Source organism: Haplochromis burtoni, unplaced genomic scaffold (assembly GCF_018398535.1).
Source record: "Haplochromis burtoni strain Fernald_Lab_line unplaced genomic scaffold, NCSU_Asbu1 Contig_1, whole genome shotgun sequence".
In the NCBI taxonomy this organism is placed as follows: Eukaryota; Metazoa; Chordata; class Actinopteri; order Cichliformes; family Cichlidae; genus Haplochromis; species Haplochromis burtoni.
In genome coordinates this window covers 3,263,307-3,289,526 of record NW_024582362.1, presented here as the reverse complement: position 1 = coordinate 3,289,526, position 26,220 = coordinate 3,263,307, and the positions used below count along the sequence as shown (strand labels likewise).

Here is a 26,220-nt window from a genome sequence, read left to right as displayed (position 1 = left end):
ACTCAGTGCTGCACAAAGCTCCACGGATATGATGATGGCAGCCAGTTATAAAATTCAATATATCACCCATGCCTAGATAGTTTTGACACTTAGAGAGGAACTTGGCATTGGCAGTCTGACAAATATAAGATGCACAACCCTGTGAATGTCACAAAAGTGCACAACTCCTAGTTGTGCTCCTGACTTGGTGCACTGCAGGCTCTTCCAATCAGTTTGACACCGAAACAATTATTTACTCACAGCTTAAGTTAAAAATGGAAACCGCACGGACACAAGTGGCGTGCACAAGACTTCCGCGGATGGTTGTTCACGTAGAAAGAGCGCCCAGATATTACATGTAAGCATAAGGATAAACTCACATTTTTGACTAAGGACATTTTGAGAAAAAAGCAGCAGAAAATGAAGAAGTGTACCTCAGAAAAAAAAGAGAGAAAAACACACTGGTGGGAGTCACAGTAACAGGTGCTGAGGGTGGAGGCCATATCTCACTCTGCATGCTAATTTCAAATCCTTCAAACGCATGATGGGAACTGCTTCAAACGAACGATCATGTTCAAACTAATCACGTCCTACCCGTTTACAACACATTCCCTCCTTGTACACACACACTGACAAAAAACACAACAACAGAAAAATATTAACACTGCCCAAAACACTTCTTAATACACTAGCTACGATACAAATGCAAGCGCAGAAGTGGGTTTTATTTTTCTTCACCTACAGAAAACCACAGAGCGAAACTCTTATATCACAGCTATAGGGAATAGCAGTCCCTTTGAAGATGATGGGTGCAGTGAAATGAGCATATGTCTGCTCCTGTCAGTGTATTTGTGTGTGCCGCTGCGATACGGTATGAGAACGAACTCTGTTTGACCAGTTTAAGCCAGTCAGAGCAGAGCTCAGGCTGACTTCAGGATGACTACTGCAGTGAAGCAGAGAAGCCATTAGTGGACTGCAGTGAATTGGCAGTAATGTATGGATAAAATGAGTGCGTCGGTGTGTATGTGTGTGTTTAAGTATTTGTAATAGGATACACTGTAGAGTTGCATACCTAGCAGAATTGTATTTTCCTACGCTTTGATGGCTGGTATGCATTTGCCAATATGAGTTTATTTGCATATGTGCGTGTTGTTGTTTTTTTAAGAGGTAGAGACAGGATAAAGAGAGCCTGCCTGTGTGTGTATTACAGCTGGCTAGTCTTGGCTGCACTATGTGTGCTCAGAAAGCTAATCAGGTAATTGGTCAGGGGGACATTCCTGCTCTGCCCCAGTGTCTACAGCAGCTCTGACAGGAAACAGCATGTGAATGGATAAACAGGGCGCATGCTGAAATGTCTCTCTGTAAAGGCCTAACAACACAGGCAACTCACGCCACTGTTTGCAGGAGTAGCACCACATGAGAGAATAGCGCACCGAGAGTTTAGCAAAGCAGCGCTCCTCACCATAGTCTAACAGTTTAAAACCTCTAAAAGTGGCACAAGGCAAAAGTTGTAATTACTGCTTAGTAGTTCCTGTGGGTAATTTAACTAACTTACCAACAGGAGGTCTATTACTGAAGGTTGTAATTTGGAAGCAAATGATGAGAACTCTGTTAAGTGCCCCAAGTGTTCATTTCTTTTTGCAGGAAAGGGGTAAAGGGAAGACGGTTCTTAGTGCGATTGTGCGTTCACAGGGATGCACAGACAAGAGAAGGAAGCAATGATGCAAAGAAAGAAAAGATCTCATAGCTTGCAGCTACATGTGCATTCTGCACACGTCTGTACTGTACAGCACTCTTGTGTCAACGTGTATTGATTGCACGCACTACAGTGTTCTGCTTCCAGCATGACACATGGCTGTTTAATGAGCTAAAGCACCTCTTCGTCCTTTACCATCTACAATGACAATTGTAATAAGGCAAAACCTCACACTGTAAGCAGCAGATCCCACTAAATCTGCACGGTGGATATGCAAGCATTTGCATTGCTCACGTATGCAGCGGAGCAAAGTAACCGTGTCTGACACTTTCACGTTCTATGGTAATGAGCTGCTTTAAATAACACCAGTCTTGTTTTGATAAGCACATGCTGTTAGACGGGTAATCACATTTCCTTCGACAGGAACCACAATAAGATGTAGACTCAAATTTGGGTCAACATTTTTCGGTGCAAGCTGACTTTAATACTATTTGGTTTGGACTTACTTGCACCAGCAGAACATCATCCTTAACGTATGGTTTTATATGTGTGAGAGAGATTTAAAGAGTGCCCAAGAGTTTCGGTCTGTGAAGCGGTGATCTCTAAGCAGCCCAACAGGTGGCGGAAGCAACTGAGACAGTGGAGACTCAGTTCGTATCTGTGCAGATGCGTCGTTTGGCGGGATATCTGCGTGCCCCAGGCAGTTTCGTTCGGTCACAGTAATTGACAAGCTGTCAGCCAGCCAAGAGACACCCATGTCCTTGGAAGCTCTCGAGGACTCCCTCCGGGGACAATAGCAGTCATGATACGCTCACTGATGCCTGATACCCCACAACTTAAACAAACTCCCTGAATTAAAAGTGGAAAGAAGTCGAAAATAAGAGAGGAGGGCAAAGAGAAAGTTCTGGAGGTGGTGCACGAGTAGCAGGCTGAGACAGATTTGACGGTGGCATTGAAAGAGGACAGGAAGAGAGAACTCTACCAGGGTGGTGGGTAAGGACAAATCTTCAAACTCTGGTGACACAGAGTATCCACCCTGCTCAAGTGTCGGTTGCAGTATAATAAATTTTGCCAGTCCCAAGGAGTTCATTTCCATTTGTTACCTTGGACACTTGGATAATGATTTCTCTTGTGCAAATCAAAGACGGAATCGCAAAGAACACGGACAAGAATAAAAAAGGCTGAAGTAAAAATAAAAAAAAACACCAGATACCGACAGAGCCAACGCTGCTTCACAAGCTCTGTGATTTAAGCGACTTTGCCTAAGCTTTAGTTCTTTTTTGTCAACCTGTGAGCTGATGAATTTCCTCCTCAGCCATTGTAGACTCCTGGTGGACTATTTGAGCTATGGATTTATGGATACGAGGAGACACTGAGCCTGCAGCACACAACACTTACTCTGCATGAGTCGGCTTTCTGTGATGTCTGTGTTCCAAAGAGGAAGTATATCAATTCACATATCTACTGAGACAAGCGCAGTGTGTCTGTATTGCAAGTATGAGGGTAGACATAAGAGGATTTCAGCAGTATAGAGCACATTTACACATTTTATTTCAGGCTTGCTTGAATAAAATCAGTGTCACCTTCAGCATGTTCTGGACTTGCAGAAACAGCTCCTCCAATACTCCCTGGAGGGCTTCCTGTCCCTGTCACCTATAGAAGAGGCCAATGGCTGCCAATGATTTACTTATTCTTTCTGTTAATAAAATATGTCAATGCAAAGTCATATCACAGGTTACTTAAGGTGACATGTGAGTTTCTTTATAGTTCAGAGCCAACGTAGATGAAGACACGCAGAGGGAGAGCAAGAGATGTGCCGGTGGAAGACATCCAAACCCTGAATAAGCAGGAAGGCAAGAGCAGAAGAGATCATGTGGAAGAGGAGACTACAGGAGAGGCAATGTCACCTGGCCAGACTGGCACCAGCAGATAAAACTGCTCTCGTCTTCCTCGCTGATATGCACCCTTCACTTGCTTTGTCCTTGCGGAGTATTTGCTGATTATGTTTGACCGGTTTGACTGTAGGGCGCTGTTGGATTGACAAAATTTGCCAAAGCAATTTTCAATCAAACATCTTCCAGTATCACATCTTTCCCCTTTCCATTTGCATTTGTTTCTCCTGCAGTTTAATTTGTGCCATTTACTGTTCTCTGTCACTTCTGCACTTCTGCAACTAGGGAGAGCAATTATTATCACCCTCTATTTATTTCCGTATGGTTTCCGATACTGTTGGATTAATAACAATAAAATAATCGTGTAAATGCTAATTTGCTTATCATCTTTTTGGTAATTATCTGTGGTGCTTGCTGTGTTCCACAGGAACAGATTTATTCACAACATTCATACGTGACTTAACCTTTTCAAAACCTACATGACGATCTTTCTGCTGCACAGCAATCAAGTAATTAAAATAGAAAACGAAACGCACAGAGGCCTTGCTATGACTATCACTGCATTCAATGTATTTTGTGTTCTATATGAGAAACACTTTTTCTTCACAAAGCTCTTCTTTGCAAACTTCTTGGGTATCTTTTGTATATCTTTTTAACTACACATCAACTTCACACAGTCACAAGACTACCTAGCATTTGAAAAATCAGAAAAACTGAATTTTATTTACTACGCTCACTGAACACTTTATTAGGGACACTTTGCCCCATATTGCCCACACTATTACACCACCATGTGCCTAAACTCGTAAGAAAAGCCAGGATGGACTCGTGCTTTGATTTTGGTTAGACAAGCTTCTATCAGCTGAATGCTGCAGCAGAATCTTCTATTGTTCAAAAGTTTTGGTGAGCTCTTGTGTCAGTTTTTCGACACAGTGTGGACCTCTGCTGCTGTAGCCCATCTGTTTCATTCAGAGATGGTCTTCTCTGTTGCTTTCCTATCACCTCAGCCATTTTTGGCTGATCTCTGGCATCAACACGCCATTTTCACTCAAAGAACTGCTGTTCTTTAAGTATCGTCCCAAGTTTGCCACTTTTTTATCGCCATCACTCAAGGATCTCATCCACGAGCCAGCTCTACGTCAACAGTGTGTAGATTATCCTCTTCAAAATAACATACTGTGTAGCACAATACAATTTGGGACAACTAATACTAGTTAGAGCTAAAGTTGGGAAGACACAGAATGAGCACTGTGGATTGTTTCCGCCATCATTTACATTAAAGCTGAGCTGGAAAGGTAATGGACAAACAGCCAAATGAACTTTGTCTTTGCAACCTTTAAAAACACACACATTATAGAAATACATACAGTATGAGCAATGATAGTGTCTGCACACTGTACACACATGGTCATTAGTCACCAGCTGAACAAACAGAGGGCAACTGTCAAGGCTCTTTGTATCACATGATCAGCTCTCCTACACCACCAGCATGACTATCAGCTTCACACATCAGTAAGCCCCCAGGATCAGCGGGCTGGAAATGGACGTGATATCTTTATTAGCATGCACCAGAGCCACTGTACTCTCTCTCTCTCCTGATTGTTTCCTGTCTTCTTACAAATACAAGGATACTCCTTCCCCCTGCCTAACACTGCACGCTTTAAGTCTTCCTCATTTTGGACTTCAATCATCGTGTCCCTGCTCGATCTTCCAGATACCACAGAAATGCTTTACCTTCCCTCTTTGTCCCCATCCTGCACTCCCTCAGGACCAACCTGGCCTTGGGCCGTGTGTTGAGCCGCCTGTCTCGCAGTAATTACTCTAACTGTGCCTGAGGGGAAGCCGTGTTAACCCGTGCATGACCACACATCTGTCACACCAAGTTACCAAACTCAAGACCATCACAGAGTTTGAAGAAAAAGATAACGTCTAATTGATACGGATGCTGCAGCACTTTCTCTGGCACATTATGATGCAATTTAACCAATCCTAACCTTCTCTCCCCTGAATTTTGATGCTGTTCATTTGTAAATGAATCACTTACCCTACCAGCCAGACATCAAAAGGGAAAAAAGGCTTTGTTTCAATTTTCTCACGGTGTCGTAATAAATTACCAAAGGAAATCATTTTATTCCTAATTGACAGGTATTTACCAAGCCTACACATTTGCTTAAAAGGATTCAAAGTGAGCAGATCTGTGTCTGCATGCTGTAATAACCCACCAACATGTGTGCATACAAATGGCTGAAACTACAACCAAAAGAGCAAGCGTAGAAAACCCGAAGCTATACTTAGTCTTGAAGATGTAAGGTAACGAGCTTATCTGGATTTATGATCAAAGCGACTCACTTCTCATACTGGACCGTATGCAATATGATATACAGAGTGTTTTTGATAATTAATGCTAAATATTTAGTAATGCCCACTGTTGCATCACCAGTCTTTAGGATGATCATTCATTAATTTTTGCTTCAGGTCAGTTTGGCTAAGTGACAGACGGAGAGGTTTCAATGAAGTTACAGAAATCCAAAATAAAGAGAAGAAAAGGAGTTAAATTGGATCATCGATGTTCTTGTTTATTCGACCTAGATGAAACAACACTGTAATGGATGAAGTAACATTTATGTTTTGTAGTACATTTTCAATATGTCACACTGGCCTATTTTACAAGTGCTCGTTAAATGGCCGTAACGCTGTTATCATTTGTGCTAGAGATGAAATGCAAACAGCTTTGGGAAAGAATAGAAGAAATTTGCTGTAAAAAAGTCAGCTCCACCTGGATTTTACCATGAGCTCGTCACATGATCTTACTCCTCGACAGTTTTAATCTAAGGAGAAAATTAAAATTGTCCCTGAAAGATGAGAATTATTTTGTAATTTTACAGCAAAAATTACAAAACACATCCAGGTGACCTGTATGATACTTGGATGATAAAGGATTAAGGAGTCTAGTCAGATTCTCTGAGCACCGAAAGTCCTTTTGAATTTTTCTTCACAAATTTGCTTAACCCCATGACGTTCTCGCTCAAAGTGATTAGAAAAGGAGGTAGGAGGTCATTTTTTGGATTATTTGACGGTACCCTCTCCCTCCTGTCTGCCACATCCTGATTAGTCTCCCCCCCGCCCCCCAAACACCTGTTCCCTATTTGCCAATTACTCACCCATCTCCCATCAGTGAGCTGCTCACTGCAGGATGTGCTGTTCCTGTATGTTCCCTGTCAGATCGTCTTACTTTCACCATGTCAAGATTTCCAGGCATTTCTTAGTTTTTCTTGTTTTCTAGTGTTCTTGTTATTTCTCATGTTTAGTCATTGATTTTCTTGTGTATGACCTTTTTGGGCTGTTTTATGGATTTGCCTTTTGCCTGCTCCCTACTTGGACTGTTTACTTTGCTGCCTTCCTTGTTCCTATGATCACTGCTTATTTTTGACTAAAAATATAGACTTTGGACATTTACTAAGCCTCCCCTGTGTTCTCTGTTCAAGTCCTTTCCTCTCGTTGTTACATTGCAGAAAATACTGACCTTATTTCCTGTTGAAAGGGAAAAAATAAGTTGAAAGAAAAGAAATCAGACAGCAATCCAAGTTCAAAGAATATCAATTATATTAAATCCTGATCTGACTGACCTATGATACACATTCCTAAAAAATAAGACCAATGTTCTTCTGTGTTCTAATTTATAGTTAATTTAATGATTTTACAAAATATACTGTTAATGGCATTTTCTAATCATTTGAATGACAGCTCTGCAGTCTTACAAGAAATGGATGCAGGCAGAAACGTGGATATCAGCATAGAGAGTGAAGGTGAGACAAAGGTTCTACCTCTGTAGGACGGATGCTGTTTGGTTATGAAAAGTATGACATGGACCAGAAAACTGTACTTTGCAAATTATGACTTACGTCAACTCAAATACCAAGTAGTCCCACATGCATTAAACTGTGATGCACTGTGTTTTCTGACACCTTTCTAACCAATTTGAGCTAAAGTAGTTCATCTGTTGCATTGAACTCACTCAGCCTTAGCCTTTGGTCCCCACATGCATCAACGAGTCTTGGCCATCCATCACTGCTCCGTCCTTGGACCAGTTTAAGATACCGACCACCGGAGACCAGGAACACCCCACAAGAGCTGCAGTTTTGAAGATACCCTGATCCATTCATCTAGTCATTGCAATTTGGCCCTTGTCAAACAAATCTTTATGCTTGCCTATTTTTTTTTTTTTTTTTGCTTTTAACACATCGACTTTGAGGATAAAGAGGTTTGGGTTACATCTCACAGTCCTAGTTCCATTGTAAAGTCAAATGCTCAAAGTAATTAAGCTCAAGCAATGTAAATTAATATTGTAATTTATCAAATTTTATGTGACTTTTTTACTTTTTGACTGATGGCTCTCAATTAACATGAATCAATTCAATATTTTAGGTCTTTAACTATTAAGCATTTTATTAAGTCTTATTTCAGAGTATTTGTTTGTATTGTGTGAATATGCACGGTTTCATTGTTTCAGTGTCTAAAGTGGGCGTGGCAGGACTCCAGGTTTGTAGTGACTCAATTTTGGACAATAACATAAATAATATGCTCTAAAGTGTCCAGCACTTTAATTTACCTGCAATTAAGCAGAACATTTAACATGTTATAACAGTAATTATCTACCTGAGTTCTGCCATTTGGTTTTCCTATACAGTGTAGATAATCTTGAAATGGGAAGAAATCACAGTAAATGCAGGTCTGACACAGTGAACACATATTTATTAAGTTTAGGTGTATGTTTATGGCCAACAAGAAATATTAAAGTTTCACTGAGACAGAAATATGAGGGATGTTGGTAATAATGTTGGTGAAAATAAGCTGCAAAACACTCAATCACACAGAGTCCAGTAAATTATCTCCAAAGGAAGTGGATCAATAGGTCAGGTGGTGTGTGTGTCTGTGCATATACGTGTGTTTCCCAGCCCTACCTGACCTCTTAACAGCACTGCAGGGCTGGACTTCTTAAACCCTGGACGCAGCACATTAGAAGAACTACACAGCTGAGCAAGTTGGAGTGGAGCTTTTCTACGTGAACGGATAAACAGTTCACTCAGAGAAATCTTGAGGGAGAAGCAAAGTAATTTAACTTCACTCGAAGCAGAAACACCAATAAGTAGAAACTGAGCAGCCTACTCGTTTAAATTCCTACACCTCGACCCAAAGCATTGGCTCAAAGAAAGTGCAAATTCAATACAGGTGTTCTTTTTTCCCCAGTCGTCGATTTCAAATCTGTCATTCTCACTGTGTAGAACTAATTGAACCTGATCTTCTTTTTTTTTTAAGGCATATGAATGATGAAAGCAATACATACACAAACTTCAAAGAAATTATATGCATTCATGTTGCGCCGATATTTTAGAAGCAACAGTATTTTTCATTCGCAAGTTTCTAAACACTGTTGTGAACAATCCAGACCTGTTCAATTTAATTAAATATGTATGTAAATCACTTTAAATACAGTCTACATCATAAGTGAACTTCATTAATATCGCCGAGCAATCACAGCAGCCTCTAAACTATAACAAATACTCAATTCATGTCAAACCTGTATTCAAGCTTATTAAAGTCACAAAGGAGAAAAAGTCAGACCCCAATTGCTTCACAGAGCAGGGCTGTATTTCAACATCTGACTGTTACACCAGTTTCCAGTTCAATGCTGTGACATTTTTTTGATCCAGGCAACATTTACATGATCCATCAGTTCACAGTTCCAACAGAACCATTATATCGGCTAAGACATGATTGACAGATCACAGCGGGGAGGAATATGAGAGCGGGTTTTTTACACCGTCTGCTGATAAAGGCAAAGAATGCACCATTTTACACCAACTGTGTTACACGAGTTTAAATGTCAGAAGCTTGCAGGTAGATTCTGCAGATCCTCCTCCGATAAAGCAAAGATTAAAGAATTAGACCCATTATTTCATTCAATTAATGAGCCCTGTGTGTTGACAAATGTCAGGAAAGGGGGGCTTTTATAGTTTTAAAAAGTGGCATTTACAATGGAGTATCATACCGAGTATAACAACGAAACCTGAGCATGTGACCTTCAGCTTGCTTTAATGCCTAACACTGACTGGGATTTGTCACATTGCAGTGAAACTGCTAAAGCATTGGAAAAGGGCAGGTGTTTGAAAAGAATATCAATTTACCAAAACACTTTACAATACGTTAGAGAGCAATTACTTCAGTTATTATGAGAGGCTGCTTCACTGTTTTGGAAGAATATTATGTCTGTGTTGACTCAGCTTGCTATCTCTGCAAAGCAACCATTTCATTAGTGGGGTGGGGTGGGAGATCGATTCTCTGGCAAATCATAAGCTGTGTCTCATCAGGGCGAGTAAATGAACCCTCGCTTCTACTCACACTGTTTAAGACTGCAGCTGGGTATGAGGAAGGAGTGATGGCGCTTTGCCTTAGGAGGAAAAAAATTAAGCTGAAGTTGGATTTTTATGCAACATGAAAGCCAAGGGTAGATTGGTACAGATCGGAGAGTTCAAGGAGGGAGGGAGGACTTAAACATACATAGCCAATATTGTAAGAGGACTCTTAATGGAGACAAAGGACGTCTTTTATTTCCATAACAAACTTGTACACTTGCGTTCGGAAAGGCTCTTCAATAAATATATTTTGGCAGATCCTTCAGCAAACAAAGGGCGGCCTTTACTATGAAGAGTTATGTAAAAGCTGAAGGAGACAATCCATTTATATTTTCTGTACGAATTAGATCGTTCGCTAAAGAAAGTCTCTACAGAGTACTACCGCTACACAGAATTTCTGCACTAATGAGCTAAAAGACTCCTGGGAATACAAGTGTTTAAGTTCAATCATCATTAATTTAGTGGTGTTGTGACGGTTATGCTGCGTTTGGACTTTTTTTGTGTGGATGTGTGATCCACTTTCCACTGTTTGTGTATCTGAGAACAGTGTTGAAGTTTAGCTAGCAACGAGCCACCACAACAGAGATTAATTACCTGTGGCTAGTATTCAAGTATTCATCAGTGTTCCTGTGACAGTGCAGTGAAATGAATACCATGTTTTTAAGCTTGCTATCTTGTCATAATCAAGGGCCCGAGTGCAGAAGACTGCAGTTCCTTTAGTGGCCCTTTGAGGCTGGTTCCACAAGCAAGTCAGCCACGTTAAACCTCACCGAGGAAAGAAACCACTTTAAAGCCCGCTACAAGTTTTTGCTACTTCTCATCAACTCAAAGAACTAGATCTCTCAGTCGTGTTTGTGGTGTCGGTGCCTTTTCAAAGTACATTCTCTCTCCAAACTGTCCCATTCTGTTGCTTGATCACTAAGCCTGCTAGCATTTTATGTCATTAGGAGATGTCTGTTTATGTGCACTGCACCCATAGAATTCCTCTTGCTTTGCTAATGTAGCCTGACAGCTCATACTGATAATGTCCCCTTCACCTTCAAAACAGGGTCCCACAGACCAACAGGTGATATCACAGCGGTTACATCCAAATGGGCATAGTTCAAAAACAATAAAAACTAACCTCATAGCAGCAACATGTAGCTTGAGAACCTGGTTAGTGGTTTTACACTCAATGCTCACTTTGTTAGTCACACCTGTTAAACTTCTTATTAACGCTTTAATTGGCCAATCACACGTCACCAACTAAGTGCATTTAATCATGTAGACATGGCTGAGGCGACCTGCTGAAGTTCAAACTGAGCATCAGAATGGGGAAGAAAAGTGATTTGAATGTGACATGTTTATTGGTGCCAGACATAGTGGTCTACTTCAGAAACTCTGGATCTACTGCACAACATATTGAACCTTGTGGCAGATGGGTTACAGCAGCAGAAGACCACACCACGCAACACTCCTGTCAGCTGAAAATAGCAAACTGAGGTCGCAATTTGAAAGGATGAAGCCATCCTGCCTTGTTTCAAAGGCATAGACCGGTGTAATGGTGTAGGGGATATTTTGTTGACACACTTTGTACCAATTGAGCATCATTTAAACACCACAGCCTACATGAGGATGGTTAGTGAGCATGTCCATCCCTTCATAACTACAGTGTACCCATCTTAAATAATAATAGTGTCCAATGACTGTAGCTCTATGACACTTTAATATATTTTTGTACAAAACTATTTATGGAGATTAAAAAAGAAAGAGTAAAATGGCAACCTTACAGCTGGCAGTATTAGAGAATAAAACCTCTATTATATAGTGTGGTAGTGTAATATCTTTCACAGTAAGAGTGCTGCAGATTATAGAATGCATATTATAAAAGCAGCACTTTGATGTAGGCAATTCTGGCTGGCAGCACATTATTGTAATTTAACAGGGCAAGTTTTAAAGTGTTTGTGATCACGATGGCTTCTTGTTTATAATGAATCTCTGTAATACAAGACCATTATATTGTAATAGTATCACTACATTTTGTTTTTGTAGTTCACTTTGCCATAACTGTCCACACTGTGCTCTTGTAGTACCTTAATTACAAGTACATTTATAAATTCATTTTACCTGTAGGTGTTGTATTGTTTGGATATCAAGCTTCCAGCGAGCCCCTTTTTTGGTCTGAGCAGCACAGAACAGCTGTATCATTCCTTCACCTGTATCAATGTTCTACATCTGATCCAAAAAAAAGAAAAAAAAAAAGAAAAGAAATTACAGCGAGAATTCAAACCTCTCTTCAGGACTTGTCCAATAAAATAGAAAAAAGAACTTGTTTCTTCACAACTGAAAGCACACGGATGGATTTTCTTTAGGACAACAATGAAATGGTCAAGGGTTTTCAAGCGCAGCAGCAGGGTAGCAGCTACATCATTTTTCTCATGAGGAGAGCGACAGAGCCAGGAGAGTTTTCAATATCCCCCTCTTACTACACCTCTTTCTCCCTCCTGGCAGTTTCCCCAGAAAAACTACACGACACAATGCAGCCTCACAACACGCCATTCGCAGCCTATTTGCTGTGAACACCTCGCCAACGATCCCCGTCTCTGTAACTCAGAATAACAAGTCTGTTTGATAACTTTGGGAGACAACTCTGGATGTGAATGGCTCACTATAAAGTCTCATCACAGATGTTTGCAACAAATGCATTTTTGATCAGCGCGCCGAGCACTTCCTTGGCTTTAATCGCCTTCAATCGTCACATGAAGGAAACACAATTTAATTGAGCACAGAGCAAGGAATGAAAAAGAAATCACAGACAGGCGGCAGGGACGGGTGGGGAGGGGGGGACAGGTGGAAGAGGAATATGGAGGGAGCAAAGACAAACAATCAGAGATTACAGAGGCCTTTCAACTGAGCGGTTTTGAGCCTGGTAGGAAGATTTTCTCTCTTCTACGCTGGTGAAATGCATGTTAGGCTTGATTCACTGTCCACGGTGCTGAAACAAGCCACAGCAGCTCCTGTAATCCATGCACTTCAAGCTCTGTGCGTTTGCCTCTTCCACACATGCAGCTGGGGAAAAGTGAAGCGTCAGCACATTTGTGAAGCACACGTATAGAGTCAGTTCACGTATACAGCCATCCCTCTGTATCCTTGCCTTCTTCTCATGGTGATAAGTGATTCTTGAAATCAGACTTCTGCACCTCAGAGAAAAGCTACTTCTAATAAATCTGATTATGTCTCACACCCGTGCAGACCTGCTTTCAGCAATTAATCCAGGAGCAAACAAGGGATGAAGTCATGCTTTTCCTAACCCCCTGGGTTTCTTACTGTAGCTCTCACCCAGAATAACCCCCGATGAAGAACACACAGACGGTTTCAGTGACAAACACAAAGCGAGGCTGGCTGTGTCCTCTGTAGCACAACGTATAGTAAAAGCTAAGCCTACTGTGTCCAGTCTGAATTACAACTGGCTTCCCCCAACTTCACCAAACTGTAAAAGGCACAGAGAGGATGCTACATCCCAGTCTTCTTAAATGCAAATCACCAGCAGAAGGATGTAAGCTTGGAGATGTGAGGGCAGACAGAGCAGCCGATATTGCTTTATAGGGTTTGCAGTGTCGTTTAAAGGGAAGCGCAGGGGGAAGACATCGGCTGTAGAAGTGCAAGAAAATAAATGTTTTTATTTGAAACCAGTCCTTCTGATTTAAACTATACGCCGCATGAGTAATAATGCAGTAATAAGCCAGTGACAGTTCACGCAAACGCGCGCTCGCCATTTGGCACAAACTGTAAATTAAAGCGAATAACGCAGTCCGGTGCACAGCAGTGGTGGTCCTTTAAACCGGCTGCCAATAACTTCGGAGTTGGATGCACATTCGTACACTCACCTCAAACAAGGGTCCGATTTTATTCTTCTCCAGATACGACTGAATTCTTGACTGTTGAAGAGACGCCATGGAGAAACTGTTGTGTTGAGCTTTTAGCGGGATGAAATCATGAGGTGAGGCGCTGTCATTCGTCCTTCAGGAGACGTCTCGGCGAATTGAAATGTAGAAAATGTGCACCGAGCCACGTTAAGTTCAGGCAGGTTTGCGTCAAGTGCGGAGCGGGTGACTCTGAGTCCGGCTCATCCTGGAGGAGAGTCAGCCCGGGACCTTCCCCAGCTTGTCGCCTTTCTGACTCTGTGGCTGTAGCTTCCCCGCATGAGCCAATGCCACAGCGGCTCTGTGACAGGGATTACAAATCTTCCGCTTACTGGCTGCCAGTTTTAACCGCGCCACGGCCACTCCCACTTATACACCGGGCACTGCCTAGCACTATCTTTAACGAGACTGTGGTGTGTGCGTGCACGCGCTTCAGCATGATAATTGGGCAACAAATCCGTGCACTGACCACAGTTACTGCGCATTCCGCTAATTACCACAAGGAAACAAGCGCACTTCTCTCCTCGTAGCTTTAATTAGACCACATTACCTGCACACTGATAAGTAAAACTGCATGCACACCTAAATAAAGAGTTGTGGAAAGGCGGGTACCTTCTACACCAACCACAACCAACAGGGCCGGTGGAAAAGTGGTCATTTTCAGGAGTAAATCAACTACAGAAGTGGCCCCTGTAATCAGCTTTAATGTACATTTTACAAACTGTATACATGGCAGGATTATTATTATTATTTTGTAGGATTTTGAAGGGAATATGCAGAAAACCCCCAATCATCTTCATTTTTACATTGATCATACAGAGGCATACGGTCTATGTAGGAAACATCACCCTTTGCATAGTAGCAAGCTAGTCATCCACTCTACAATGATAGCATGTTTTAATCCTGAGTATTGTCAATATATATATATAAAAATATAGGAACACAGAATATAGCTCCTAACTCTATGCTGTTTTATGTTAATACTGATAAAAATCACTGAAAAATCTTCATGTGCATGCCTAACAATCTGAACCCAGTGAGACAGTATGACTCTATCAACACTTTCCCCCCTTGTTTTTCCTTTCTTTTTGCTAAATGCTGTGCATATTAACAAGTGAATAAACATCTTTTCAAGAAACACACACACAGTCATATGATTAAACAGCACGGAACTGACAAAGCACTGAAGTCAGAGCTGAACAGAAGCTGACAAATTACTGGCTAATTTGAACAAATACTGTGCCAAATTACATCCAGTATCCTTCTAATCGTTTATTTCATATGCAAATAAAGCTAATACCATGAAATGCAAATGTCCCTCATAAAAACAAGAAGAATAACATGCAGACACTTAACTGATGGGATTAATTTTGTTCATTCATTAAGCTAATTTCGCTCCCTTCGCTCTGACACATTGTCTTGTCAGATGCATCACAGAATAAAAAGAAAATCAACAATATGTATCAAATACAACAGTGAAAAATGTAAAGTATTAAAACACAATCCAAGGTTTAGAAATTCTATTTACACTTTAGGCAGCTACTCTGGACATGTAAAATGAACCCAATAACTCTCTTTAATTAGATTAAGCTATTGGTGGAGGGAAAGCGTTGCTGACTCAAAAGATCCTCAAGACCTCTTCCTGGGTGCGATGCATTATGGATCACCATCTGGGGGTGGAGGCTGGCACAGCTTGTACAACCTGATCAGAGAAACACATATGCAACATGACGCTTAATTACATTCAACCAAAGCGATGATTCTTCAGGCTTCAGGTCTTTGTTTGGAGTTACCGGATATGAGGATGCGTATTGAAAGCATGCAGTAATAGCTCTGTATTACCAAGTAAAACAATATTAAATATGCAAAGAGAGTAAAAAACAAGCAAACAACTTGTACGTACTAAAACTATGCACAGTATCTTTGTTACACTTGATAAGTCTGCCCTTTATACATCGTAATGTATAATATAAAGTGCTCATGTATAAGTCCATGACCTGTTAAATCCGTATTCATTTGTTAAATTATTAAATGTAAAAAGTGTCCTAATAGTTTCCATACTTCTCCCAGTCAAAGCATGGTTTCTTCTGCCACCTTGGTGAACAGAAACATTGCTGAAGCAACAGTTTGATTTGCTCTTGTCCGTGATAGGTCACTTGTAATCCAAGATCAAACTCGAGCAGCATGAGATATGATGAATTTGTTGGAGTGGACCCCTCTATTCTTCAGGTCTCAACATTTTAAAAACGTCTGAAGGAGGTCAGGGATAGCGGAGCACGGGAACCTGGCCGTCTTGTTTGCACTTCTTTGTTTTGCCTCTAACAAAAGTTGCTTGTTGATTGTGTAGGTGTGCACTGTGTTCCCAATCTAAATGGTGGTATCAAGAAAACTCTCTTTGCCAACTGAGAATATGAGAAGCATTTGCGCTCATCTCTTCTCCGGGTTCTTTTTTATTTATTTTTTTAATAACAAATGCATTAATATTTTACACTTCACATCTGCATCTCCTGAAAGATCATTTCTGCACAGTAAAAACGCGGTCTCGTAATATTTTCCACAACATCACGTGAATTTCTCGCAACTTGAGCGTTAACAACACGTAACTACGGGGCAAAATGTAAGAGACCCTTCCATCTACAGATCAGCAGGAATGAGAGTCCTTGTTGTAAAGACCCTCAGAAGATACATACATATCCCACAGTTGTGGCAGCTACTTATGCTGCAACACTTATGACATAAGCCTGCAGGGAGTGCAGTAATTTTGCTGCATGACCACAATGTCTCAGTGTCTCAACACTAATCATCCGGCCACTAAATTTTATTTGTCAATTTCACTAAAAGGTTCAAAAGGGCTGCCTCTCACGCAAAACCTATATGCCATAGCCAAATGGCTAGAGCAGTCTTTGCCCTCCTGTTAAAGCTACTGAGCAACAGAAATCTTTCTGCTAATATCCCTAAAATGACCATTTGGTTCCAGACCTGTTGAAAAAGCACAGGCAGAGATCTATAGCACTACAGTACATGTCCTTCCGCTTAATTCTTCTCAGCTACTCAGATGGACATTATGGAGGCCCTTTTTCATGCTGAACAACATCTTGCTGGGTCTTGCTGTTTAATTCTCTCTTCCAAAAGCACTCCAAAAAGCACCTTTTTTGGCCAATGTTATGTGCATAAATAAATAGTTCATTTTCTTACATAGCTTCCGTGTCAGTTTCCTCATTAAATTATTGGATTTAATCATAGACTGTATATAAAAGACATACATAATTTTTTGGTGTAAAATGTGAAGCCAATGAGGAAGTGGCTTGACGCTTGATTTGCATTTTTTTTCCCACCATTTTTTACAAAAAAGATAACATATGAATAACAGAGGCTCCTTTGCCATGCAATCTAGTTAGTTAGCAGTAGCTAATCAGCTCTACTCTGTGCTCCAAATATAGTCGTGTCTGGTTAATAAATATAGGAAACCCAGAGCTTCAAACTAATGGTCGACATCCTGTGGTTAAATTCATTTTTTATGTCGTCCATGAAAAGAAGTGCGAAGAAAGATCCATAACATAAAGTTTGGAAAAATCCTAAAAAGAGCGGCCTCAAAAACAAGAAAAGCTAATGACCTTTAACTAATGTTGCCAAATGTAAAACGAGTGGTGCCTGTAGCTTTACCTTGGGACGGACGACGGCGTGCGATCCCTCACTCCCAGGTTCTTGGCAGAATTTTGAACTCTTGCCCCCTAAAAGACAAAAAAATAATAATAATAATTGAGGACAAGGACATAAATCCAAAAGCAACAGCCACAAACAGAAGCTGAATGAAACACCACAGAGAGAAGAGCTTAAACAAAGCTTAGACAATAAGCCGAAGAACATTTCTGCCCTCTGGGGGTTGAAGTTCTTTTTCCTAAAGCTACAAAATATATGGTTTGTCAGCTCTTAAGTCATAATAAATGCTGAGCAATATCATTCAAACCGTCTACAATCTGACATCTCATGTGCTGTTCTTCCAATAATAGCTTATTGATGTTTATTTAATCAGGAGCACTGTGAAGTTTTGAGTCAGTGTTGACTTTAGTGGAATAGCTCTTCATGGATCTCTGGTTTCCCCTTCTCATCTTTGAACAGATTTATTTATGGTCATAAATTCAAAAACACAAGAAGCTCATATTTCATCTCTCCAGTGATAGTTTTTAATTAACAACATGAGGATCTCCAGCCTTGAATGACTTTCAGCTGTCTGCAGGGGAGAAATTATAGGTTCTTTTCTAAATATTGTATGTTATGAAGCATATGAGGTGCACGGTGCATGTATAGAGTCTAAATTTAAGCTGCTGCTGCCAGTGTGTAGCTCTTCTTTGTTTCTGTGTAGGCAAATGAACAATGCAGATTAGTCTTTGTAAGGAATTGTAAACCAGTAGTAAGGAATCTGGAAGATGAATAGGGTATCTGCCTGTGTGTGTTACAGAGTTTGATTATGCCCAGTCAGGAGTATGTCTGCTCTTTGCTAATGTTCCTTTAGTCTGCTGGCTGTGCGCAGAGTCGGCAGATAAATGACTGTAGGGGGGCAGGAAGCAACTTAGGCTTTCAATTTAGAGGCACGAACACCTGCGCTCACAAACACACCGTCTCTACATCTGCGCCGCATGCAAGTAAGCAAAAAAACCACATAATCAAATCTTTTTTTCATTTTTTTAAAGAGGTCATCAGCGGATCTGCATCTGCTCTTTGAGCAGAGAGAGAGCAAGCGGCCAAAAGTGCATTAGCCGACCTCTCAGTTACAACTCTGCCGTGCCCCATCTTACCGTCTGTTTCGAGTTACAGCCATGATAACAGGATAGCATCAGCAATTACTCGATGCCTATCACGGCCATCCATTCTGATGCCTCCAGACAGAGATGAACCCTAATGTCCCTGAAGGACACAGCATACAGAGAGACGACACCAAAACTATATTAAAAGCAAATTAAATAAGTGGAATTTTGTTTACACGACTCTGAAATTATCCGAGGACTTTTACAGACCAACATAATGAATGTATACTCTCAAAGGATGGTTCTGGAGACGATAAAAACAAAGCGAAGAGAACTTTAAACCACAAATCTGTGAAACTTTCAGAATCTTATTAGGTTCCAACAGGATATTACACTTCTTGTTTTTACCTACTTCACAAGTAAGTAAAAAGAACAGGCATCTACATCCACAGCATCTACTCTCTCCATCCACTTTATTAGGTACACCTATTCAACTGTTTGTTAAACACACAATCTAAATTCCAATCATGGCAATAGGCTATCAAAACCCAATATGTTGGTAACAATAGGTTTATCCTGTCCTATCTATTGCTAAAGCCCCACAAACACTTAGTAAATGTTAAAGTTTTGGCTTTCTGGAATATCTTCTTCACATCATTTATTATCACATTTTCTAATAAATAATCTTCAATTTTACGCCAATCTATACTACAGTTATTAAGATATTGTAGTCTGGGCCACAGTGGTGGAAAAGCAGGCAGATTCTGCCATCAATAAAGCAGCCAGCATGTAATTATCACAGGCTCAAATACATATAATGCTAAAGAATATAAGATTAAATATGGTTGTCCAGGAAACAGAGTTCAAATAGTGCATGCACAGTCCTTCGGTGGTTTATAATGAGCATCAGTTCGCTCACGCATGCAAAGTGCTGCCTGTAATCAGTAGAAATGTTTTCATTTTTCACATGTTGACTCTCTTTATGTACTGTGTCAGCTTCTAAAAAAAATGGGAGACGTAATATTTGCCCCCAGCTTTAATTGAAAGTAAAATTAATTATGATGAGTATTTGTCAGCATTTTCAATCTGGTTTAAAAAGCAACGCTTACTTCCATCCATCCATTCGCTTCCGCTTATCCTTTTCAGGGTCGCGGGGGGCACTGGAGCCTATCCCAGCTGTCATAGGGCGAAAGGCGGGGTACACGCTTACTTCTCCGCAAAATTAACTTCTTATAGATATTTTAAAAACTTGAAAGGGACTAGATTTTTCTTTTTTCATGAGTTCATAAGGCCAATGCTATAAGTTATTCTTTACCTTTAGTATAAAGCTGTACACTGTTTGTATACAGAGCAAATATTGGATGTATTTGATGCAATTTGGGCAAAGCAGGTCTACTCTCAGCGTGATTTGTAAACCTCCACGCAGCATTCTCAGTCTGAATTACATTGTCTGGGCTTGATGGATGAATCCTGCTGGGACTGGATTCTGTGCTGATAACCTTTTTTTGTGAGCAACCGTGACTCTACAGCGAGAAAGAAGATGTGTCATTCAAATCCTGTGTGATATTCATATTCACCAAATTCATCAGCTGATGTCTGAGAGCAAGGGTAGGCACACACACACACACACACACACACAAACACACACAACGCAGCTCAGATTCCCCAAAGCTCTCTATCTGGGCTGAACCACATCTCCTCAGTGTCTGTCCAGGTTAACAATGATACAAGGCAAGAGAAAATGTCTCACTACAGAATAAGGTTTACTTGTATTAATCTAAATAATAAATCCCCGTGCCTGCACTTTTCAGAACGGATGTAAAATATCCTCAAATCACAGCCCTCGCAACGAGGTTCCAAATGTTTGCCAGCTGCACACTATACAACTCAAGGTCACACGATGCACAAAGTTGCATCCTGCTGGCTGCCATCCCATTTCTCTGAGAGGAGAAATTAAATGCCTCTTGTCCTGCAGGATCTGAGCCTACTGGGCAACCTCTCCTCTCAGTGAAAATAGCAATGAAACCACAACTGACACAACTTTCAAAGAGAGTTTGAGCTGTGGTCATGGTTAGAGCCTTTAAAAAAATAAATAAAAATGAGGTGATAATGTGTATACACTGAAAGACTAATAGGAATTTCTTCCTTTGACTCCTAATGCATATGCAGATAAACAAACAAGCCCCAGACGTTCAACGAGTCTGCTGAGTTTCTCATTACTCTCTCATTTGGTCCAATTCATATTCTGGTAGCAGCGAATGCATATCTGATCAGTTTGAAATCAGGTTTGGGGGGTGGAAGAGAGAAAGAGGCAAAACAAATTATAATGTAGACAGGAGCTAATGATTTTTCATGTGGACACCAGCTAATATTTCTTTCATTACCCAAAAGCATACTTACTGCCGGTTCCCTTTAAAAATATCATTATTACTGAAGTAATAGACTCTGTGAGAAATATTGACCAAAGAAGTTAAAATGGCACAACTCTTTCTATTCCACTCGACGAAGCGTGCGGTCTATGTGATGACTTCAGATGCAGAAACTGTTCTGTGAGTTGAGACACAAATTTTCTCAGAGTGTGAAAATGTCACCGCAGTAGACACAGCAGCAGCATCAGGATGCTGAGATGAAATTTAACAAAAGAGGCCAAGGTACGTTCCAGGTGTGAAAATCAGAGTAAGTCATTAAAAGATACCTTCATGATGCTGTTCTTTTAGTCATCTAAGACAATATCTGTCTATGTGGGGAAGAAAAACTACCCGTCAGAAGGTAAGACGGAAGAATTCTGCATTTCTCCTCTACAATGTATTGTGTGTGTGTGTGAGAGTGTTAGTGTGAGTATTACGACTATTAATGTGTCAGTTCAGTTAATTAGCTCTCTAGTTTCCTTTCCACCTCTATGAGTTTCTTCTTTATTATTACTATTATTTTTTTAACCTCAAATAACTTCCATTCACTTTACCCATATTCATTTATAAACGCCAACGCAGTAGTTATTCTTTTTAAGTCATCGTGGCAGGAAAATGGATTGAGAAGATTTAAATGCTTTAATTGAAAGGCACTTATTTTTCTTGTGTAACAATACTATATACAGTTGGCAGTGTTTGTAGCCCTCTGTGCAACACAACAGAGGACTGTAAAATCCAACAATTGAGAGTTGATTGAAATGCGGACTTCCAGCTTTAATTCAAGAGGTTTAACAGAAGCATTGCATTTACTGTTTTAGTACAACCATTTTTAAAAACAGTCTTACATTTTCAGAGGCCCAAAATTGACAAGATGTCTAAAGGAAATGCGAGTCCTGTTCCCTCATTACTTGCTGAAAAAAATTAAGCAGAAAAAAGATTTGGAATTGATCCAGTTTTTGCAGTCCAATTCTGTGGAAATTCTTCTCCCTTTTTAATCTATTGACCGTTCTTCTCTTTTAAAAACAACCCTTTCTCTACTCTCCACTCGCCGCACTGTCTTTAACTTTTTAGCTTTCCTGCTTTACTTTGAACGGGGTTACGTAATGTGTTCACAAACTGAACTGAAGGTCTGTAGTTTTGCTTTGTTTGCACAGCTTCTGGAGAAGCGATGAGGAAAAGACGCCACAAAAATATCCCGAGAGAATGAGGTGGCTGCCAGAGCAGCTTGTCATTCCCTATCAAAACAGAAGAGAAGCTGATCACTGTGGTGATTAATCACCTTGCATCATATAATCAGGGTTTAAGTCAAAGGCAGCCAGGTAAGCGCTTTTTAACAGCCATTCAAAGCATGATTATTTTACCTTCAAAAACACTCCCTCTGAAATGTCAGAGACATGTGTGTAAATGTATGGCACTGGGAAAACTACAAAGTGGACAGCGGCTCATTATAGCAGACATCTGCGAAACACATACCTGCTTCCTCATGACATCGGTGGCCTGCATGATGCAGCGAGGTGGAAGGCCGTGGTTTCGAGCCAGCAGGATGGCCTGCTCCAGTGTCACACTCAGGGTGCAGCTGTTAGAGAGAAAACATGCGGTCAGGCTTATTCTCATCAAACAGTGCAATGATGCTTAATCATCTTCTTTACCATCAATCAAAATACAGTATCCACTGAGGAAATCTGGGACTAGGACTTTGTGACGCCTAAAACAAAAGGTTTTTAATGTCTTTTCCCAATTCCATGACTGCAATATTAAAATGCAGTCCGTGTTTGACACAAGACTGCAGTCGAGCAGCCTTTGCAGCAGACGGAGACTGAAAGTGAGATCTGACACTGAAACAAACATCAACTGAGAATAAAATCCAGCTCAGATAAATCACATCACCATGAGAGCGTTTTGCTCCTCTTGACACCTTGCCATTACATCGCATTCTTCCCACCTCACCTTCGCTCGTCTTCGCTCTAATGAATCACTGCACTTGCTTCTGAAAAGTCAATCACCGCGAGCAAACGCGGTGCATCAAGAGGATAACAAGTTCGCTGATCTTTGCCTTAGAACAAGCACAAGAGAGGGAAATTTGTGGCAGACCTCTGGGACTTGAGGAGACTTCCAGGTTTTCTTGTCCTCAGCCCAGAGAAAGAAGTCCAAGGACAAGTCAGTGCTTCTCCTTTGGCAGAGGCGCTATACTCTCACCACCATAAGGATGCTATATGTGTAAAATGAGTGCTGACACAAGTCTGTGATTCATTAGTTGCAGCAAACTTTGTTCCCAGGCACATACACAGCCAGCCTCTTCCTCTTCTGCCTTTACACAGACACACGCACACACAGATGGCAGTGTGGGGATAGATCCTTAGAGAGCCAGTGACGGGCATCAAGGCTGCTGGATGACCTTTCTATGATAACAAGCTGTACTGGTAGATCGATCCAGAGCCTTTTCACTGCAAATTGAACTGTCCAAAGTTCCAACACTGCCATGACGCTGCTAAGAAATCTGAGCTGTTTGTTTAATATCTCCTTCTCTCATGGTAGTGTTTCACATTGACCGAGGAGAACGGAAGAGAAAAGAAGAAAAAAAAAAAAAAAGAGCAGATGTGAGACGGGGGACTTATCACTGCCAGAAGCCATTACTTTGAGTCAATCAAATCAAGATTTAAAAGTCCCCTTGAGTTTCAGTTGCATAACTTTATTACAGGGAAACACGATACGATAAAAGTAATGAACCCAACAATCATTTCCAGTATGTGCCGAAAGATATCCCAGGAGAGAATTGCAGAGGATGTCCTTTCACAGGCCACCCCAGAATATTTTAAGCACCCGCTTTGAGCTTCCCACACCGATAAAGAAGTGGGGAGAAAAAAAAAAGCTAAAAAGGAGGATCTTTAAATACCTCTTCTGCTGGAGCACGATGAAGGAAGTGCAGTTCTGTGTGTGTGCGCGTTAGCCTGCACATTTTCCCTTTTGATTATTGCTGGTGAGATAGTATGAGATGATTTATACCCATTTGTTTTATGTTGTTCCATCACATATCCCATTTACACTTTGTGTTTCTGCAGAGTGAGCCCATACTGATAAATGAACAAGAGAAAGAAAGACACAAAGGAATGAAAGATAGAATTAAGAGGAGAACTTAAAAAAAGGGGGGGAAAGCATAAACAGGCCAAATATAGAATTAGTAGTAACTTTTTTTTTTTTGCTCTCAGTCAGTGAATCCTCAGAATAACTGGGAAAAAAAGGAAAACAGAAACGCTAGGGTTTGCTGATATCACCCAAAATATCACGCTTTCACTGTTATTAAAACTCATCCATCAAGCCAACTAATCCAATCAATAGTGCCTGAGAAGACTGTCACACTGATAATGCAATTTCCATGTAGCTAATCTACTGGCTTGCTTTCACTGGCTTTTCAGTTGTTCCAGATTTAGCCGGCGTGCTCACCATTTACATTTTAACAATTCGTAGTCTACAGAGAAAGCAGCAAAAATTGCTTCATTTTCCTACAATCTGTGCACTGTTAATAGTAGAAAGGGGTTTTATTTATTTATTTATTTATATATAAAAAATTTCCCCACTCGCCCCTGTGGGCGGTCAATCCTTCAAGCTCAGGTCCTCTACCAGAGGCCTGGGAGCTTGAGGGTCCTGCGCAGTATCTTAGCTGTTCCTAGGACTGCGCTCTTCTCGGGGATCTGCTGGAGCCACTCGCCTAGCTTGAGAGTCGCTGCACCTAATGCTCCGATTACCACGGGGACCACCGTTACCTTCACCCTCCACATCCTCTCGAGCTCTTCTCTGAGCCCTTGGTACTTCTCGAGCTTCTCGTGTTCCTTCTTTCTGATATTTCTGTCATTCGGAACCGCTACATCGATCACTACCGCCGTCTTCTTCTGTTTGTCTACCACCACTATGTCCGGTTGGTTAGCCACCACCATTTTGTCCGTCTGTATCTGGAAGTCCCACAGGATCTTAGCTCGGTCATTCCCCATCACCTTTGGGGGCATCTCCCATTTTGACCCCGGGACTTCCAGCTTATACTCGGCACAGATATACCTGTATACTATGCCAGCCACTTGCTTATGGCGTTCCATGTATGCCTTGCCTGCTAGCATCTTGCACCCTGCAGTTATGAGAGATAGAGATAGAGAGATAGAGAGATAGAGAGAGATAGAGAGATATCTATCTATCTATCTATCTATCTATCTATCTATCTATCTATCTATCTATCTATCTATCTAGATATCTAGATATAGATATATAAAAACTTGCACCGGGCCAAGGATTTGCGATTCAATCTCCCGTCATACAAAGTCCAATACGCACAACATTCTCCAACTTTGAAGGGTAAAAGAGTGTTTAAAGAGAAAGCCTGTTGACAAATAAACCTCTGATATGGCAGGTGCCGTCACCTGATGTGTCACTACACTTAGCCTGCGTATCTGACTGAGTTGTAGCCAGTAAATGTAATTGCAAACACACAAATATAGGCTGTAGGTTCATAAACAGAACTCATTGCACAGACAACTTTCTATTAGAGCTCTGTCAACCAGACCGCTCCATCCGCAGCCCTTTATCAAGCCATCAGTCACATACGGTGAATGCATGAACGAGCGTGTGCGAGCCTGCGCATATAACCGAGACAAAAAGATATGGAAACTGTCACACGGTAAAGGAAGAGGGTATCAGAGAGACGGGTGGGTGGGTGGGTGGGTGTAGGGGAAGAGCAGAGTACAAGATGAAGATGAAGGCTTGTACTCGGGATCAGCGGTGACAAACGATCTGGATATTTTTGTCCTCATGCACTGATGAATGCTGCCCTCAGCAGCAGGTGAATTAGGAAGCTGTATATAGAGATCAGTGAGAATGGAAGTAATTGGTCCATCTCCTATGTATGCCTTCCTCTGGTCTGAGAAGCATGTCATTAACTAAAATATCCTGCTGTTAATTAATGCAGAGAAAAGTGTATTAATAGAAAACCCCAAGGGCAAACAGTGTGGGGCTCATGAAATTGAGATGTAGCTAGAGAATAAACTGAGATGCACGGGAGCAGGGAGAAACTGCGGTGGAAATGGGAAAGGTGAGAAGAGTGTCAACGCAAAACAGATGAAAGAGAAAGGAAAATTGCAAGTGCGCTGCCAAAAGAAAGAACATGATGAGCGCAAAACGTATAATTTAACTGGAGGCGGCC

The 26,220-nt window shown here is 41.0% G+C and overlaps 2 protein-coding genes across 6 annotated transcripts in view; both read right to left on the bottom strand.

Moving 5' to 3' along the window:
- cunh8orf34 (chromosome unknown C8orf34 homolog) overlaps window positions 1-14,454 on the bottom strand; it is a 74,048-nt gene extending 59,594 nt beyond the window's left edge. The window contains exons 1-2 of one of the 3 annotated variants that reach the window (XM_042224917.1): window positions 13,847-13,936; window positions 12,087-12,194 (exon numbers count right to left, since the gene is read on the bottom strand). In XM_042224917.1, the coding sequence (XP_042080851.1) occupies window positions 12,087-12,167 (81 nt within the window). In that variant the 5' untranslated portion in view covers window positions 12,168-12,194; window positions 13,847-13,936. Of the gene's footprint in view, window positions 1-12,086; window positions 12,195-13,846 lie in introns of those variants that run through there. The other 2 variants (XM_014336429.2, XM_005912179.3) reach the window with 2 other exon arrangements.
- A 116-nt stretch (window positions 14,455-14,570) lies between these two features.
- The window catches only part of prex2 (phosphatidylinositol-3,4,5-trisphosphate-dependent Rac exchange factor 2), a 92,145-nt gene continuing 80,495 nt past the window's right edge, over window positions 14,571-26,220 (bottom strand). For all 3 annotated transcript variants that reach the window (XM_042224824.1, XM_005912175.3, XM_042224874.1), the window contains exons 39-41: window positions 22,509-22,611; window positions 17,546-17,613; window positions 14,571-15,584 (exon numbers count right to left, since the gene is read on the bottom strand). In XM_042224824.1, coding sequence (XP_042080758.1) covers window positions 15,539-15,584; window positions 17,546-17,613; window positions 22,509-22,611 — 217 coding nt within the window. In that variant the 3' untranslated portion in view covers window positions 14,571-15,538. The remainder of the gene's footprint in view (window positions 15,585-17,545; window positions 17,614-22,508; window positions 22,612-26,220) is intronic.